At 36.7% G+C, this 18916-nt stretch overlaps 1 protein-coding gene across 1 annotated transcript in view; it reads right to left on the bottom strand.

Moving 5' to 3' along the window:
• Positions 1 to 17715, bottom strand: part of GABRA2 (gamma-aminobutyric acid type A receptor subunit alpha2) — a gene marked incomplete at both ends in the record, with an annotated part of 135697 nt that extends 117982 nt beyond the window's left edge. The window contains 2 exons of the mRNA XM_080908282.1: positions 15152 to 15267; positions 17645 to 17715. Coding sequence (XP_080764408.1) covers positions 15152 to 15267; positions 17645 to 17715 — 187 coding nt within the window. The remainder of the gene's footprint in view (positions 1 to 15151; positions 15268 to 17644) is intronic.
• Between the last annotated feature and the right edge of the window lie 1201 nt (positions 17716 to 18916).

Consider the following 18916-nt stretch of genomic DNA (forward strand, 5'->3'; position numbering starts at 1 on the left):
AATGGGAGGAGAAACTTGCAGAGTCCACCTCCAGTGGAGGGACAGGACATCAAGTGGACGGATGTGGTTGCCATCTTACAGTCAAAGCTCTGACCTAGAACTGTTTCTGTCAGCAGAAACTGAAGGGACAAAAACGGGGAAGAGAATGAGAGAAAGCGGTCCGGTGAAAGGTTCAAATTGGGATCCAGCTCAAGGGGAGGCCCTGGGGCCTGACACTGTTACCACTGCTATAGTGGGTTAGCAGACAGGAGCCTAGCATAGCTGCCCTCCGAGAGGCCGAACCAACAGGTGAAAACCTCAGATGCAGATATTTGCGCCAAATCAATGGACAGAATCTGGGGACCACTGTGGCTGAATTAAGAAAAAGCTGGAGGAAGCTGAGGAGAAGAGAAGAGCAGGCCCATGGGAAGACCAGCAGTCCCAATTGACCCGCATCGCTGCGATCCCTCAGACACTGAGCCACTAACCAGGCAGCATACACCAGCTGATATGAAGCCCCCAAGACATATACAGCAGAGGACTGCCTGGTCTGGCCTCAGTAATAGAAGATGTACATAACTCTAAAGAGACTTGTGCCCCAGGAAGTGGGGAGGTCTGGTAGGGTAGGGCTGTGAGGACATCCTCTTGGATATGGGGCGCTATGGGATAGAGAGCAGTCAGGGGGCAGACAAGGAGGGGTATGAAGACTGGAGTGTAAAAACAGATAAAAGGATACAATTTTAAAAGGAGATTTCTAATTCTCAGATGTTTAGATTATATGTGTGGAGGGAATCATTTACTATTTAAGTCACTGTAATTCACTATTATTATAAATTTACTTCCCACCTTAAATTTTAGTTAATATCCCCCCCCCATTTAGTTAACTACACTAATTGAAATATACTTATCAAAGAAACTGGCACCATAGCATTATATTTACAACTGAATCTCATGTAGTTCAAACTGGTTTTTAACTAACTATATAATAAAGAATGACCTTGGACTTCTCTTTATTCTGCTTTTACCTTTCAAGAGCTAGGATTACAGGCATGTGATCGATTGCCTGGTTTATATAGTTACTAACCCTTGGGCTCTATGAACACTAAACAAACACTCAAAAACTAAGCCACATTCTATTATCTATGTGAACTTATGACTAGATAAATTATATTTTATATTACATAGATTTCTCACCTAAATTAATAATCTATCTAACAGCTATCAGTATTTTGCAAAATACTAGCATGGTGAAAATGTATTTAAGATTATATTCAGATGAAAATAAAGAATGAAGCACCAACTTTTAGAAAGAGAAGTTATGTATTTATAATGTTAAGAGGAAAATATTAAAATGAAAATAATAACATTTACAACGTGCTTAAGGTACCTCTGTATTTGCATCATATTCTTTCTAAATGCCTCCTGGAATTATAAAATGCAATGTTACATTCCTTAATGTTGGCCCTTGGGAACTTGAAGTGCTTCCCCACTCTCAAAATGTCAGCCAAGTCTGACAGAAAGGGAATCATAGAGACCTCGTGAATAAAAGAGTGGTGAATCCAAGAGACATAATTCAAGGCATTTATTAATTTTCCTAAGTATCTTCCTACCTTCATAAAACTATAATCTAAAGGTGAAAATCAGCTTCTAAACAAAGCTTTCTTTTGACAGAGGAACAGAACTATTGATTGATCTCTTCTGTAGTTTGGGCAACTATGGTGGTTAGGAGTTGGAGCCCCTATAGACATCGTTGAATCAATAGTCCACCACTAGTCAAGAAGCTATTGACAACTGATGGCTGCTGAGAAAGTAAGGGTCAGGTCTTTGAAGCTTATAACACCTATAAATTGACCATACTCCAGTGGAAGTTCAGACATTTAAAAACATCAAGTAGCAAAAATTGTCCTTAATGGGGAAATAGGGACAAAAATTATGTGGGAATAGATAAGAAATGAATCTGAGAAGAACTGGGAAAAAGTGGGTAAAAATGAGCAAAATTAACTGTATAATATAGTCAAAGTAATAATAATAATAATAATAATAATAATAATAATAAAATGATGATGATGATGATGAATAAAACCCTGAGATTATGAAAAGCCATGGACAATTAATGAGAGTTGAAAGAGGGAGAATCAGTATTGCCCACATATATGTTCACTAATTAGTTGCCCAATACTAGTAAGCAAATTTAATAACATACACATACTACATATATGAAATACTACATACACTCAGCAGGTTGTATTCATATATTTATATGTATATATACATGTATCAAGAATAATTAAAGAAAACCAAGAAGTAGTGCACATAAGGATAATATTAAATACTAAAGAAGATGATTTTCTTTTTAGAAACAAAATTGTGTTATAAACTCCCAGACCTTGCTAGCCTGGTATTTAGTATGCTGCCCTGACCATCCATCCTGAAGCTCATAAGTGCTGGGACTATGAATGCACAACCTCTCCTCGCTGAGTTTAACCTCTTTATGTAACCTTTTAAGAATAGATCAGGAACAGGAGCCACCTACGAATAAGATTCTTGTTTATATGAACCTAACCTCCACAATGAAGCCAATAATACAAATATTAAATTTGCAAATATCAGGTTAGGACACTGTTAAGTGTTAAAGCTAACCATAATTTTATTCTTTTCTTCTATATTGGTTTATTAATTCCAGTGCTGATAAGATCTTTTCCTTCATTGCAATAATCTTTAAACACATAAGATAAAAAGTTACTTGGGAATATCGTATCTTCTGATGTCTTGAGACAGACACAACTGAATGTCACGGCACCCTATCTAAGTGAGTGAACAAATTACAGAGAAGACAGGCCATGAAACAGCTCCCTGGAGGAGAAAAGTTTTGATAAAGAGCCATCTGTTTTCTGCCCCACTAACTTTTAGATCTACTCACTTAAACATACACCTGCCCACTTCCGAATCTGCTGGTAGATTTTGCTCAACATCCCAGCTGTTTCCAGACAATGGCAACAAAGGCTGAAATTGCAGCTGCCTCCTGCAACTGGTGTCAGTCTGGGAAAGAGATGCCTCTGTTCAACTCTGATACCAGAAAATGACAAAATCCAAAATTGTGTGCAGTATTAGATAAAAAAACGTGACAGTCCAGTGATGTGACAGTTCAACCACCAGCCCCAACATCAAAATATCTCCATCCGGAGTCAACACCTACATCCCATGGGATGCCATCATTTGTGTGCCTCACGGGTAGTAATTTAAGTCCTAAGTGACCCTCTCTGTTAAAGCTGAGTCAAACCCTCTGCTTAGTGACAGCCAAAAATATCTCCAAGAACCTTACAGATTATGTGGGATGCTGAAAGAAATGGAAGCTAAAATGAACCTTCTGTTAGAGCAATATTCTGTTCACTGTTCCATCTGGCTCATCCTCTCCTTTAAGGGGTCCAGATATTTGGACCTAGGAAGATAGCTCAGTTAATGTTAGTGCTTGTCTTGAAAGTAATGGACCTATGCTCAACCCACAATGCCTACATACACAAACACAAATACACACACACACACACACACACACACACACACACACACACACACACACACACACCCAGAGGGAGAAAGGGAGAGAGAGAGAGAGAGAGAGAGAGAGAGAGAGAGAGAGAGAGAGAGAGAGAGAGAGAGAGAGAAGACATAATGGTGTACACTTCCAATCTCACTGTAAAGAGAGTGAAGATATGGAGATATGGAACTTTAGTGAGCATTGGCCAACCAGTTTAGCTTAATTGCTGAGCATCAAGCTAATACGCACACACCCAAAAATGCACTCACACACAAATGTAGAAGGCACCTCAGCAAAGACATTAAAGGTTATTCTTTGATTTCCACTAATAGTAATTTGGTTTCATGCAGAGTTCCTTCGACCCTGTATATTTCCTTTTATGCATAGTTAACTTTTGATCCTACTATCCGGCACACTGTCTTAAGAGCTCCTGGTAATCAAAAGATACCTCATCTTAATTTTGACTGATCAGGTGACATTGTTCTCTTGATAATATTTTCATCATTCCTCCCTTGCAATGACCACAAATATTCTCCCTCATTCTCTCACTCCTATCCCCACCTAATCTTGCCCTATGAAGTTTCCAAATACACAAAATAATTCCTCACTTGGGCACTCATTTTTATATTCTCCCCAGTATAATCCCCAGTTTCATATTTTTTTGCTTCAGTGATTACCCTTACATGCCCTAGATAACTAATTAAATCTGAACTCCCATATTCCATTCTACTTGACTGAAACACCAACCTTGAAATTTCATTTTATTGTAATTAAGACTTTTTTGTGGGTATGCAAATTCTAATCTTCCTTGTAAACCTGTCGGGTATTTTAGTCCACTGTTTCATTTCTTGGGAATCTAAAGAGATTCTGAATGTAATTACGGTAACAAAAATGAATCCGTTCCATTCATCACAATTCTCTCTGACTGGGCTGCTTAAGTAACTTCTAAGAAATTTGCATAATAAAAGTATACTATAGACATCTAACACAAGGACCTTAGTAGTAGGCAATCATATTAGTTTTGAAAGTATTCTTACATGTGATGTAGATCAAAAACCCTTTATCTCTTTATAACTGTCTCCCAAGACACAAGACATGCCTTTCCAAACAACTCCTATAGTTCAAGTCTGAAGTCCTTCTCTGTAGCAGAGACCTTTGAATACACATCACACATCATTCCTAGAGCAACCAAACCTCTGACCACTGTTTTGCTTTTCCAACCAGGAACTGCCCTCGGGGTGTTGTGCATCTCTGATTGTTGCATAGAACAGGTTGTCCCTGAATGTATTCTATTGTTCAGTCTAAACTTGAACTCATGTTCCTCCTAGTTCAGTCTTCCTAGTTGCTGAGTTACAGGTCTGTCAACAAGCACCTTTTTTCCCAAATGCTTATCCACACCCATGTTAGATTCCTCAGACATCACCACAAAACACAATGCAAGCAAAGGTTTGGGAATGTTATTGGGATATACTATTGATTAGAAAAACTGTTGAGACATATAAAAGAATAACCCTGTTATCTTTTCTATTTTCTTGGCTTCTTTAATTACAGGAAGGATCTAACTGAACTGTGCATCATTTCATATGTTTGAAACACTGAAAGAAATATTTAGACATTACTGCCCAACTTCATAACCAGTTGAAAATAGCCTTATGTTAGTGTTCTTACCGCTTTATGGGTGCTCATGCAAACTCCCTGTCAACAAAGGACAATTTTGCCTTTGTATTACATTTTAAATGAGGCATCTTCATCCTTTTGCTTCTCTGAGCCACACAGGATAAAGAATTGTCTTGGGCCACATAATACATCAGTTCCGTAATACTCTACTCAAACAAGTTTTTTTTTTTTTTTTTTTTTTTTAAGAATTTTAAAATGCTTCGTTCCAGACAATGTCACCGTAGGTAGTGCTGGAACACTTTGTGCTTATTCCCTTACAAAGCTGATGACATCCTGAATTAAATAAAGATACTCATTCCCCGACCCCTTTTCAGCAAAAAGTATTAATGTAGTACTCTTTTTAAAATTTTATGTGAAACATTTTGTTGCTTTAAAAATGCTTTAAACACTGATAAAAAAAACAATAACTATAAATAAAGTTTAAAAATAAATTTTACTTACTTAATTTTACCAAAATAAGATGTAGATGAAACTCTCTTTTCCTATGATAGGCTTTGTATTTATTAAAGGCATGATAAATATAAAAAGTTTATCAAGGCAACTATATAATGCCAGTTCAAAAAGTATAAAATCCAATGAGAATTTATATCTTACAATATATTGGTAACCTAAATTCGGTGAGATCTGTATGAAATATGTTGTTTATACCCTGGGAAGAATGATACTAAACAGGGCACTTCAGAAATGGGTGGTGTATCATAGGTCTGCAGAGTTTTATCTACATTTGCTCTTATGTGTAACTTCACAGCTTAGAATTGTTTCCAGAAAAGCTCACTAAATGAATGATAGCCATAGTGTGTATTAGGCTAGATATTATAGTGCCTTCAGAGGGTGAAATCATTGAAAAGCAAGACCCATTAATACTACCAATTCTTTACTTATTATTTTGCCTCTTGGAGGCCCAAACACACTTTACTAGATTTCCTTATTTCTAGCACTTGGATCCAGTACAGTAAAAGCTCTCCCCTACTTCCCTTGTTAATACTTATGGGTTAAGTGAATATATATGAATGAACCACTCATCTGTTTTAAAGGTACTTTTTATTACTCCACCTGAATCATATTTTAAAATATCAGAATCAGTGGAGACGGCAAAATGAATAGTTTTAGCAGTTTGCAGTTTATTACTGTTTAATGGAGAGGATCAAATGAAATTATTTTACAATTTTGGTCCTTCATGTGTATTGAAGTATTGCCACAGAAAAGATACTGCAGGATTTAAGGATGCTGTTGGTCTCATAGATATGAAGTTCCTCTTGGTGACAGATACAATAGACATGTGTGTTACCATTCTTAAAATGACTCTGAATATCACCATATGTTTCTTGGAAAGGACAAGTTACTGAAATCCAGACAAATTGATTACTTTTGCTCATAACATAGAATGGACCAAATCTGTGGCTACCCATACAGTTCAGTCATTCTTATTAAGCTCTGGGGACTTTTTGATATTAGTCTAAATGCTAGAAGTATTGTGATGGGCTTTGCATAAAATGATATCATTCTTTTCTTACACCTAGTATAGATTGTTAAAACCTGCCCCTTTGTCTTCTTAATTAAGGATATTTTAGGATTATATTTTTTCCTGTTTGAAGAACAAGTCCTTTCTCAGGAGGATAGAGTGATTTCTTGGGTATTGTCTGAAAATTTGAGATCTAAGAACCTGGAGAACATTTGGAGAGCGGGTCTTGTTCTGTTTGTAGTAGGGTTCTAGAGTGTTCTCCTTTAGAGACTGATTAATACAGATACTAAGTCAAGTACAATTCCATCTGAATTGTCTGGATACTCCTCATTTGCCCTAAGGAAAACTCATGCACTCTTTCCTTTTAATTAGTTGTGATCTACAGGAACATTGAAAAATAGCTTCAACAAAAGTGTGAAATAAAAACAAAAACAGAAGGAACAATATATTAAACAGTGTGGTTACTTCTTTTCAATTTCTAAGTTTTGCTACAACATATAATTCTGAAGAGTTTTACCTTGAAATAGCCTCACTTTTCGAGGTAGAGATCCTTTTATTTACAACTGACCTGCAAACTGCTAAAACTATTCATTTTGCCGTCTCCACTGATTCTGATATTTTAAAATATGATTCAGGTGGAGTAATAAAAAGTACCTTTAAAACAGATGAGTGGTTCATTCATATATATTCACTTAACCCATAAGTATTAACAAGGGAAGTAGGGGAGAGCTTTTACTGTACTGGATCCAAGTGCTAGAAATAAGGAAATCTAGTAAAGTGTGTTTGGGCCTCCAAGAGGCAAAATAATAAGTAAAGAATTGGTAGTATTAATGGGTCTTGCTTTTCAATGATTTCACCCTCTGAAGGCACTATAATATCTAGCCTAATACACACTATGGCTATCATTCATTTAGTGAGCTTTTCTGGAAACAATTCTAAGCTTTGAAGTTACACATAAGAGCAAATGTAGATAAAACTCTGCAGATCTATGATACACCACCCATTTCTGAAGTGCCCTGTTTAGTATCATTCTTCCCAGGGTATAAACAACAACACAGTGTTAAGGAGGGTGCCAGGAATGCTATGATGCTGTCTAGTTCTACAAAAAAATTACTAAAAAGAATACAGAATGCTGTATATGCCACAGGTTTTTGTTGTTGTTGTTGTTAAAACTTACATACATTGGGATGAATTTACTTATAACCTAGGCTCATACAAGACTGAGAGACCCACAAAGGCACTGGACAAAACTGAAATCATGTCCAGAGTAGTCATCTGCCTAGTGGTACTGCACCACAGGAAGCTAGAGGCTTGGACATTCTTTACAACCTCCTACAAAGTATTTAAAATGGAGAAGAAATGGTAAATGACTTAATATCTTGTATAAACATGTTTAGAGACACATAGTTGCACACCTTTGTGAAATATCACCCATTTTTCTCACTTTGTCACTCTGGAAATCCCAAAGGCAAACTGCTATAGGACTTTTAGAGCAACTTAAAGGAGGGATGTGGTCCAGAGAACAAAGCAGCCTCTGAAATCTTCCATAGGCTTATCCTGGAGGCTTTCCTATTAGAGGCTCAGTCACAAGCAAAATCTGGCCAGATGCACAATTCTAGTGCAGGAGCACTGGACTCAACATCAACTGCATCGGGGTGAAGAGGCTAACGCCAGACTTTGCAGTTTTTAAGAGGAGAAGAGACCCCACTCCTGACTTCTTTGGTTTACACTGTCTCCATCTGGAATTACAACTTCTTAAAAGATAAACTCTGTCTCCTCTTTTCTCTTTTCCACATACACTGCAACCTATCTTTCCTCTGTCTTCCCCTTAACTCTTCCATTCCATATTCTTAGGTCTCAAATCATTATCACCACCTGGAACGTTGCGAGAACTATTTTTTTTTTTCCACTCAAGTTTCTGATACTACCCAAGTTAGTTTAGATTTCGCTGTTTTCAACATTATGTAATGGGATTTGGGTGAATGCAGACTGTTTTATAAACAAATCTATATCCATTAATGGATTATTCCACATTGCTACATCCATGATACTCACAAAAATGTCAAAAGGAAAGTTTTCTTTTGTGTACTGGTTTTGTTTCCAGAGATTCCTTAAATATACAAAGGGTTCTGGACAAAATAAGGAATGAGTAGGAAAAACATACTGTCTTCTTTTACTACCCCTGCATAATCTCTCCAGGCTAGACATGGTGCATCCCTGTAATCCAAGGACACAAGAGACAAAAGATCAAAGCTCAATTGTCCTCCACAGCAAGTTTCAGTCCAGCCAAGACTGAACAGTAAGACCTTCTCTCCAAAACAAAACGAAACCAACAAAAATTACATTTCATCTGCTCCAAACTAAACACGTTTTACAAGTCACATGTCATACAAAGCAAGTGTAATACTGGATATAGTCTGCACTGCATATGAAGTACAGTAACAATATTAACAAATGTCAACTTCGTCCTCTGTTTACTGAACACTGCACTGTACATAATAAAATAAACCCCAATGGACAAATATGTCATTCATTCTAACTCTGTTTAAAAAAAAGATCTTCAAGGAAACGTTGGGTACCATACCAGAAATTATTCAGTTAATATCTCATGATAACAGAACTCAGGACCCCGAAAAGGTTTACCTTGCTCATTATTAATAGATAAGTAAATATATACATATGCATACATATGTACAATAAGATTAAAATGTACTATAGACCTTTAGCCCAAGGACCTTAGTAGTAGCTCATCATATTTTGCATCTAAAGTATCCTTACATATGATTGACAATAGAATACAAACCTTCCATTTCTTTTAGACTTATTTCCAGAGTCACAGGCCCTTCCCTTATAAACCACTCCTATACACATCACACATCATTCTGAGAGCACATACACCTTTGCTTTATTTTTTAAAGATTTATTTATTTAATGTACATGAGTACACTGTAGATATCTCCAGACACACCAGAAGAGGACATTGGATCCCATTACAGATGGCTGTGAGCCACCATGTGGTTGCTGGGAATTGAACTCAGGATCTCTGGAAGAGCAGTCAGCACTCTTAACCATTGAATCATCTCTCCAGCCCCTAAGCCTTTGCTTTCAGCAACTATTTTGCTTTTCTGAACAGGAACTTTACTCAAGAGTATTGGGTATCAATAAGCTCTATATCCAACCTTGTATATTTAATATTCTTTATTTTACTGTATAGTATTTTTATATAGAACAGATTAGCCCTGAATTCATCTTGTTGTCCAGACTTATCTTGAACTCATGACCCTCCCTGTTAGCTTCCCTAGTAGCTAAGGAACATCTCAATTTTTTTCTGTACAGCTTGAATAGCTTATGCTAGTTTTTAATACATTCTAGAGTAACACAATTTATAAAAAAACATGCTCTCACACATTTCTCTGCATTCTGAGAATAAGACGGAACTTCTAACCTGCCATTCAGACCTGGAATCAATGACTTGACCTCATGTTTTTTATAACTGTAGACATGAAACATCTTCAGATTTCAGATCATGAAACAAGAACACCTGGAACATATGTTCTAGATGAGCTCTTCAACACAACTCTTCAAAAATGTGATTAAGCATGATGCTCAATTCAGATTTCACAGACTGCAGCCCTAATTGCAACGTCAAGGCTTGTCATTTTTAATAGTTATCACTGCTGAGCAGCACTGTGACTGTTAACTGCCATAAATATATGAGGCCTGTCTACACACTCATTATGCCTATGACCCCAGAAAATTGATCTAAAAGGGAATGTTGGTCCTTTTAGCCGGTTAACAATTTGAAAGAATCCTCAGGAAAGTAAGACTATCAGTTTACCTCCAATGCCTAACATGAAGAGGAAGGGGTAACTTCATTCATGTATTAACAAGTGCTAGCTAATTTTAATGTGTTTTCTTGATTCACAAGATTTGGATGAAATTTTACCTTGGGCCTCTGACCTTATGTAGATGTAAGACTGCAAATTTTTAAGACCTATAATTATTTCCTTGGTGTATTTTATAAAGGATACCACTTCCTAATTGATAGACTTAATGCAGAGATGGCTTGTGATATTTGTACAAATCCAAAAGTGCTTCTCCATACTTCCCAGTGGTATGCCACATGATGCTTTTGTAAGACTTAGCTTTTTTAAACTTAGCCACACATCTCTGTGACAGAAAAGGCAGATAATAGCACTCAGTCTCACATTTCACAGATATGAAGTAAAGCTAGAAATAAGGCAAGACAATCATTTCAAATAATACTTTTAGCTTGTTGAAGAATCGTTAGGTTTTGAATAATTTGGTAGCAAAACTCCTCTGATCCACCTAAGTGTCATCTTCAAATATGTTGACGCCTATACTGATGAAACAATATGGTACTCTGGTCATAATTATTGCATTTCTCTTAAGGAGAAGTAAAATGTATGTGTAATTTTTCTTGTGATACATGCTAAAACCTCAATTCATTGGAATTAAAGTTTATTCAAGAGATTGACAAGTGGTGATCTGAACTACTGTTCTAGAATATTAGGATAAAGCTAACAGAAAATCATGCAAATTAATTGCAAAAAATTTCAGACTATCGAGTCTACATGTGTCTTAAAAAGAGACACAATAAGCAATTAACTTTATACTAAGAAATAAATTGGTTTCTCTATTAAGAAGTATCTACAGAAGAATGGAACTAGGTAAGAGCAATCAGGATTTGTGAAATAGCTGTGTTATAGGATGCATTATGTTAGCCAAGGTAGGTAACATCACTGAATATTCTATGGGCAAATGAAGCACCAACAAAAAATTCCCTACAGAGTGACCTGATGTGTTCTCAGAACAAGGAGGATGCCAGGGTACCTGAAGAGACATCTGCAAGCGAGCTGTGTGAGATGTAGTCTAAGAATGAATGGATGGGAGATCACTCAGGGTTGCACAGATATTCAGAGCAGGTGGAACAGGGTTGTGATTGCAGAGCTCTGAGCAGGCAAATGGTATGATCTGACTTAAAATTTAAAAAGAATCTTCCATTAAGATTTAAAACCTTTAAAAAATGTATAATCTAATATGTTGCATATAACCTATGCCTTGTATCTTAATTTCAGTACACCATTCTTCTCTCAGAATTAAACATAACCACTTACTCCAACTGAAAATCACTACTCCTGCCCCCCCCCAAAAAAAAATCAAGTATTGGAGTGTCTGAGGAACTTGTCTGGGTGAGATCTAATAGTAAAGAGAGCTGAATAACTTTACTAACTTTTGTTTAAATATGCCTACTCTTTTCTTAAGTACATATATGTGTGTGTGTGCGTGTCTGTTTGTGTGTTTGTATATGTGTTAGAAAAGAATAAAAGTAACACTTATGATTAATTATCTAATTAGCGATCAATGAAGATGCTCATTTTTATGCATTAATATTGAATTGACTATAAACCATTTCCTATATTACTTCATGGAGTGTGACAGATTAATTTCCAGAATATCCTATTTCAAGTGAGGTAAGCACATTCAGGTTAAGACTTTTAGGTTGCAAGCTGATTTGGCAGTAAAGAGTGTGTGCTGCTCTCAAAGAGGACCTACATTAATTCCCTGGCACCCTTAAAACTTCCTCTAATTGCAACTCAAGGAGAATTTCTGACCTCCAAGGACACCTGCACTCAGGTGCACACACAGCACCCAGGCATATACATAATTACAAATTGAAAGAATATATGTTTCAATGTAAAGTAATTATGATCATTTATGTTTGCAAGAGTCTATTTAGAAAACTTTCACTGGCCTTCAGTCATTTTCAGGCATTTTCTAGTTGTCTAAATATACATCTCTTTGTAATATGCAATTGTATATGACACCATACTCAACATTTATCAGAACTGTAATATAAACCTTATTTCAGGAATAGTAAGTGTGCATCTACAGAGGCAGAATATTTAAAGTTTACACAGTGCTGAAAACCAGAGCTGGTATGTTAAATATTTTGAATAAGAGGTCCATTTCTCTCAATGAATCACACTGCTAACCTAAGCACTCATAGTTAGAAGGGCTCCCAGGTAACAGTATCCCCATTTTCCATGTGTCAGAAACTTAATCCACAAATCAGCATTTATTTTATGGCCACAACATGCAGATCAATATTCAGTGGCAGCAACTACAGAGGATTTACAGTCTTATCAAATTCCTACAAACTTATTATGATAATAAGAGGTACCTGGAGATAAAATAAATAATACAATAAAATATGTAATAATTGAGTATAGAAACAGCAAATGTTAAAGGAATTCAACATACAAAACTGAATCTCAATATTTTAATTCAGTAAGAAGCTCTGTACTAATGACCACTTGTGCCATAATGGTTTTAACGAAAATGTTAGGATATCAATCAGATGAGAAGAAGAATGAAAGCCACTGTAGTAACGCTTTTAATCAAAAGAAACAAGGCTTCTCTGCTCTGGCACCATAGCAGGGGGTGGGGAGATGGAGGAAAGCACCAGTGTAGATAGCCAATGCTTCCTCCAAGCCATCAACAGTATCTATCAAATGGGAACCATCAAAAGTGTGGTATCAAGAGTAGAGAGTGACACACATAAAGCAGTTTCAGGTGACAAGAGCAATCAGATTATGCAATATTAATATTAGTGGATAATCATAAAGGGATTGAGGAAGGAAAAGAGTAACCTAAGAAATGACACACTGTGTTCTATTAAAGCAAGTACCAAGACAATGGGGGGTCCACATTTAAAAGTGAGCAAATGAAATTTTAATGTCAGACATAGTTTAAAAAAAATCAGAGATCACAAAAATATCTGAAACAGAAAAGAGCTAGCTTCTCCTACCTAGCCGTGCAACCCAAATTAAAGATCACTTTTGAACTGAAAAACAATGATGTTCAAGGTCTAGCTTTAATCTTTTACAATTTGTTTTGCAGCAGGCAATTTATATAAAATAAAAGTGTCTATGTTTGAGATAAAAGAGCTGCACTCCTGCAATCCATATCATAAACCACCACTACAACGAGGACAGCTTTGTATTAGACATTTCTCTAGCATGAGAACAGTCATTGTTTCCTGGTATATTTTCTACTATGATTTCCAAGCCATTATGTTCCAACTAATTAGAAATGCACAGTCTTAAGGAAATACAGTGTTTCTTTTAATGTTTTCTGTTTAAAAATTAAGTGTTTTTTTTTCTCCTAAAAAAATCTCTTGGACATATAACCTGATACTGTGTCATATTTGAAACATTATTCTTCCCTGGTCCTCTTTTAGATGTAAAGTGCCACCCAGGGATTTATGTGAATAATAAAACACAATTAAATGACCTACTGTTTAACAGGGTGTGTCTGTTTGACTGTTTCCCTGTCACTATCAAGACATTCTGTACAATTTCCAAAGATACACTGAAAATTAACAACTGTCTAGCTTTATCAAAATAATTACTCATATAAAAACTTACAAATTGAATTAATATAAAGTTTTGACAAGGTCACATGGACCCCAGGCTAGACTGGAACACCCTGTGTAGCTAAGGAAGACTTTGACACCCTGATCAGCTAACTTCAGTCTTCTAAATGCTGCGATTACAGGTGTGTGTCACCAGGCCCAACTTAATATAAATCCCATCAGCAGCATTGCAAAGTTGTTAATGCTGGAACAACCACATAACTGTACTGTTCATCACCTGGCATGGAGTATTCAGTTAACTTGTCTTATTTTTGAAACAATCAAACATTTCAATAACTATGTGTACATGGCCATGTTTTATAGTTGACATTTTAATAGCATATCGATATCTGGACACATAGATTAGTATTTAACATTGTTAAACTCATGAGTAACCATATCTTGGCTTGAGATATTTTTAGTAGCCCCACCTCCATACTCACTTTTATCTAACTCTGGTGTCACTAAGACTAAATAGACATTTAACACACCATTTTCCTCTAATTTCCTTTATTTTCTTAGATTAAAAAAAAAAAACTGTTTTATTTTACCAGAAAATTGCTGTTGAGGCTTGAAATTCCCCTGTGGGACAACTTTGTAAAGTGAAATGATAGCCACGACATAATTAAAACATCTTTATATCTCTTATTATTGTGCATCTATGCTGATCTGAAAGTGGTTCTTTGTAAAATCGGCAATTTAGTAACACTTGATACAATACCAGCACACCAGATAAATAATACAGATACTTTCTTTGCATAGAAAAGCGGATATTTCCAATATATTAACTATAAGACCACACACACACACACACACACACACACACACAGATGTCCCTATATGAATATGGGTATTTTACACAATACATAACTAAGTAGGTTAGGCATATGCAATGGAAAATTATAATGTTTATTTTGTATTTTTTTTACTTTCCATTATTTAGGACTTCAAATGCTTGACAATTTCTTCATGCACGAAATGTATTAAGAGGAGAATATTACCTTTTACTTGTAAAGCAATTGTTTTCTGAAGGTTTAAAATAAAGGAGAAATATTTTTACCTCCCAGTCCTGGTCTAAGCCGATTATCGTAACCATCCAGAAGTCTGTCTAGAATTCTTGTAAAGATGGTGATATTATTTTTAGCCTCATCTTCTTGGATGTTAGCCAGCACCAACCTAAACAGATAATTTTACACATTTGTATATGTCATATATGTAAATACAGTGTTTGGCTATACCAAAAGCTTTTTCTCCTTGATCTGAATTTAACTAAATTTAAGGTTCCTTCAGCCATTAATGACACGAATTTCATTCTCTTTTTCACTCTATAAAAAAGGACAGTAAATACTAAGATATCAAAAGAATAATGACAACACATTTGAGACTTCTAGCACTTAGCATTCTATAGGAACCTATATCTTAAAGTCTATCCTTCAGAGCACACCATGTTTGTAGATTCTCATATGAAGACATTGTCAGCAATATTGTTTTGCAGTTAGAGAGATAGAATAACTAGAGAAAATTCTGAAGTGATTCTTCAGTGTTGTGAATATTAATAAACTTGGAAACTAAACCGTTGTCCTGGTGTCACAGAATTTCTCTGTTGTTGTCATACACGGAATTTCTGCCTTCTTATGTCGTTCACAGATTTTAGACGAAGGTAATTTCCTCTCCTGGGGTATACCTCCACCCAATGGCCAAGTATAATATAGACATCAGGGGAACTCCACTGGCAGGTTGCCAGACAGTGTAGCCAGGAGATGGAGGAGGGGTCTGAAGTCAGGAGCAGCACACAGCCTCACAGGCTCTAAGAAGGCCAGGTCCTTGGAGTGGGCTCAGAGGAATGATAAGGGGCCCAGTTACTCTTTCTCTGGTGACAAATTGTGTCAAGAATAAAGGTCTTAAAACACCCCCAGCAAAGCTTTAGATGCAGTGATTTTCCTCCATTATTCCTCTGTCACAAAGCCAGAAACCTAATTTTGTGACAGCAATTTCGTACCAAAGAAACTGAATGTATAAAACAAAGTGTCCCCTTTCATTGCCATTTTTTCCCTCAGAATGATTCAGAGATTTAAATGACTGTCCCCCAAAAAAAGAATCATTTATATAATAGAATAAAATACTGTGGTGAACATTATTGGTCAAATATAGAACAAAAAAGAAATGAGGAGCGTGATATTTAGTTAGGTTGTCAGTGGCGGTTCTTGTTGCTTATTAATCGATAATCCACTGGCCAAGCCTTGAAAGTTGATGAGCATATGTACTTCCATTCTAGTCAATGTATGTCTTATAAAACATCACTGACATGGACCGTTTACTTTTAGACGAATGTGGAATAGGAAGCTAATGATACTCATAATCCACCAAAACTGGCAACAAAGTTCAAGCTGGCATTTTGAAGTGCAGAGTGAATGAAATGAACATCTTCAAGTTATGTAAGAATATCAATGCATGTGCTCTACCGTCAAAAGTTTCTCATTCTAATTAGAAAGCTAGTCGCTAGGACAGTCACAAGAGGCTCTCAGAGGTGTTCCACCTGGCGGTGTTTCTCTGTCTGTCCCACTAGGATTCTCTTTCTTAAGTCAATGTTCAGGTATAGTAGGCAAGTCTTTCCAAACTGATTTCTTTTCCAAAATCACTTAAACATTTTTTGATTAAAACTCATAAAGGGAATAATAAAATGATATGAGACTTCTTAAAAAGTAATGCCTACTGAAGAATTCTTACAAAATTTGTATTTTAATTTTTTTTCGGGTTCAGAACCTTTCCCTATGTGCATTCAGTGTAATATACCCACTGCTGGTTTTAAAAATATATATCAAAGAAGACTACATAAAATCAATATGAGCTTTGTTAAAGCAACCAAACTAATTTTTATGTAGACAATAGGCAAAAGAAAAAGCACACATTTGAAAAAAACCACTCTTTTTGGTGTTAACCATCTGAAAAACAAAATATCTCTAAATTAATAAGATGAAAAATTGGTTCATAACCAGCTTTTGTTTTATTGTTTGTGATTGTCAAGTTGTATGGTGCCTCCACCTAGAGGCTTCAGACTCACATATCAGTTGAGGTTTCTATGTAGTCTACCAAAGCTCCAATAACTAAAAACAAAACACAAAGAAAAAAAAAAAAAAAGAGAAAAAGGAAAAGAAAAATCCTAAGTTGCCTCTTAAATCTTTTAGCTGATTTTTGTTTGTTTCTTTGTTCCAAAGACAGCTTGGCTTCCCTACCAGATTTTGGTATAGCTATATGTGCCTTAACTTCAGGCATTTTTTGGACTAATATATTCCTGATAGGGTACTCTCTTTATCAATTAAATGATTCAAATAGAAAAAAAAAAGTTCCCATTCACTTTTGGGTTCGGTTGCTTTAAAAAAAGAATTAGCAAACTTTTTAGTGTTTCAGACACATAGTAGGTCAATTTCCTGTACAAACCGTTTCCACTAAAAATAATTCCTCAACACACCTAGACTTTTAGAGTATAGATACAGTACATAACTTAAAAATTACTCCTAGACCTGAAATGAAGAAATAAAAAGCAGTGGCTCACCTGGCTGGGCCCGACACCAGGAGAACAAACAGCAGAGACCATGCATTGCAGGTGCCCAATTTTGTCTTCATCTTTCTTGTTTGCGAAGCTATGGAAGAAAAACAAAATTAAACTAAATTTGTTCTCAATTGTACCAAGCAAGGAACCCAAAAGAATGCCATTGCAACTGGGAGGGAGTGTTACTCCTGTCTACTAAGGTGGATAGCTAGATGACAGGGAGGGGAGAAGGATTTTTTGTTTTTGAGTAGCAAGATGATACCACCAATACATTTTTTCCCTCTGCCCATAACTTCCCCCAGCCCCATCCTCTGCAAACACTTCGCTATGCACATATGAAATGACAACACCAGGACTCTAAACTGACACAGGAGCTTATGAAAGAATAGGTTGGAGGAGTGTGTGCGAAAGGGGTGGAGAGATGGATACTCCATGCCTAGCCCTCTCAAGGAAGACCACCTCTTCCAGCAGGAGAGGCTGGCAGCAAGCAGCCAGCCTACTTTTCCATCAGCATTTTTACCTTACAGTGAACTGTGGTCCTTGTGTCTTCACTTTCCTCAACAACAACCACCACCACCCCCCCCGCAAAAAAAAAAAAAAAAAATAGAAAATCAAATCCAAATCATTCTCCCTGCCCCTCCACATTTGCCCACGTCCATGTTCAAGAGGCGGCAGGGTGGAAATTAAGTGCTGGGAACTATGCATTTGATAGCTGCTCTAGAGCCAAGACTACCAAAAGAGCGTGTGGCTCTGGATCAGACACGGAGAAGGTAGGCAGCGCAGCCAGTGAGTGCAAAGTTGGAGACAGTAAAAGAGCCGGGCTGGCTTGCAGCTACTGCCAGACTGGCTCTGGGATTTTTATTGTAGTTGCGAATATACATTTCTGGGGAGGAACGTTGAAATTCTATTTTGGATGCTGAAGAGAATAGGAGAGCCTGAGCCTCTGTGTCGAAGGAGCATAAAGAGTGGAGTGGGTTGGTCGGGTGGAGGTGGCATGCTGGAGAAGCAGAGGAGAATGAGCAAAGGTCCCCCACCCGCTGCCACCAACGTCTGCGACCCTACCTGAACAGAAGGCAGAAGTAGATGTTTTCTTCCAGTGGCTCTGATTCTGTCTCCTCAAAAAACTTGAGAGAGAGAGAGAGAGAGAGAGAGAGAGAGAGAGAGAGAGAGAGAGAGAGAGAGAGAGAGAGAGAGAGAGAGAGAGAGAGAGAGAGAGAGAGAGAGAGAAACTGCAGCAGCCTAAAGAGCTGGCAGCGAATAGATGGGCTGGTGAAA

This window comes from Micromys minutus (genome assembly GCF_963924665.1).
Source record: "Micromys minutus genome assembly, chromosome: 1".
Taxonomy (NCBI): Eukaryota; Metazoa; Chordata; class Mammalia; order Rodentia; family Muridae; genus Micromys; species Micromys minutus.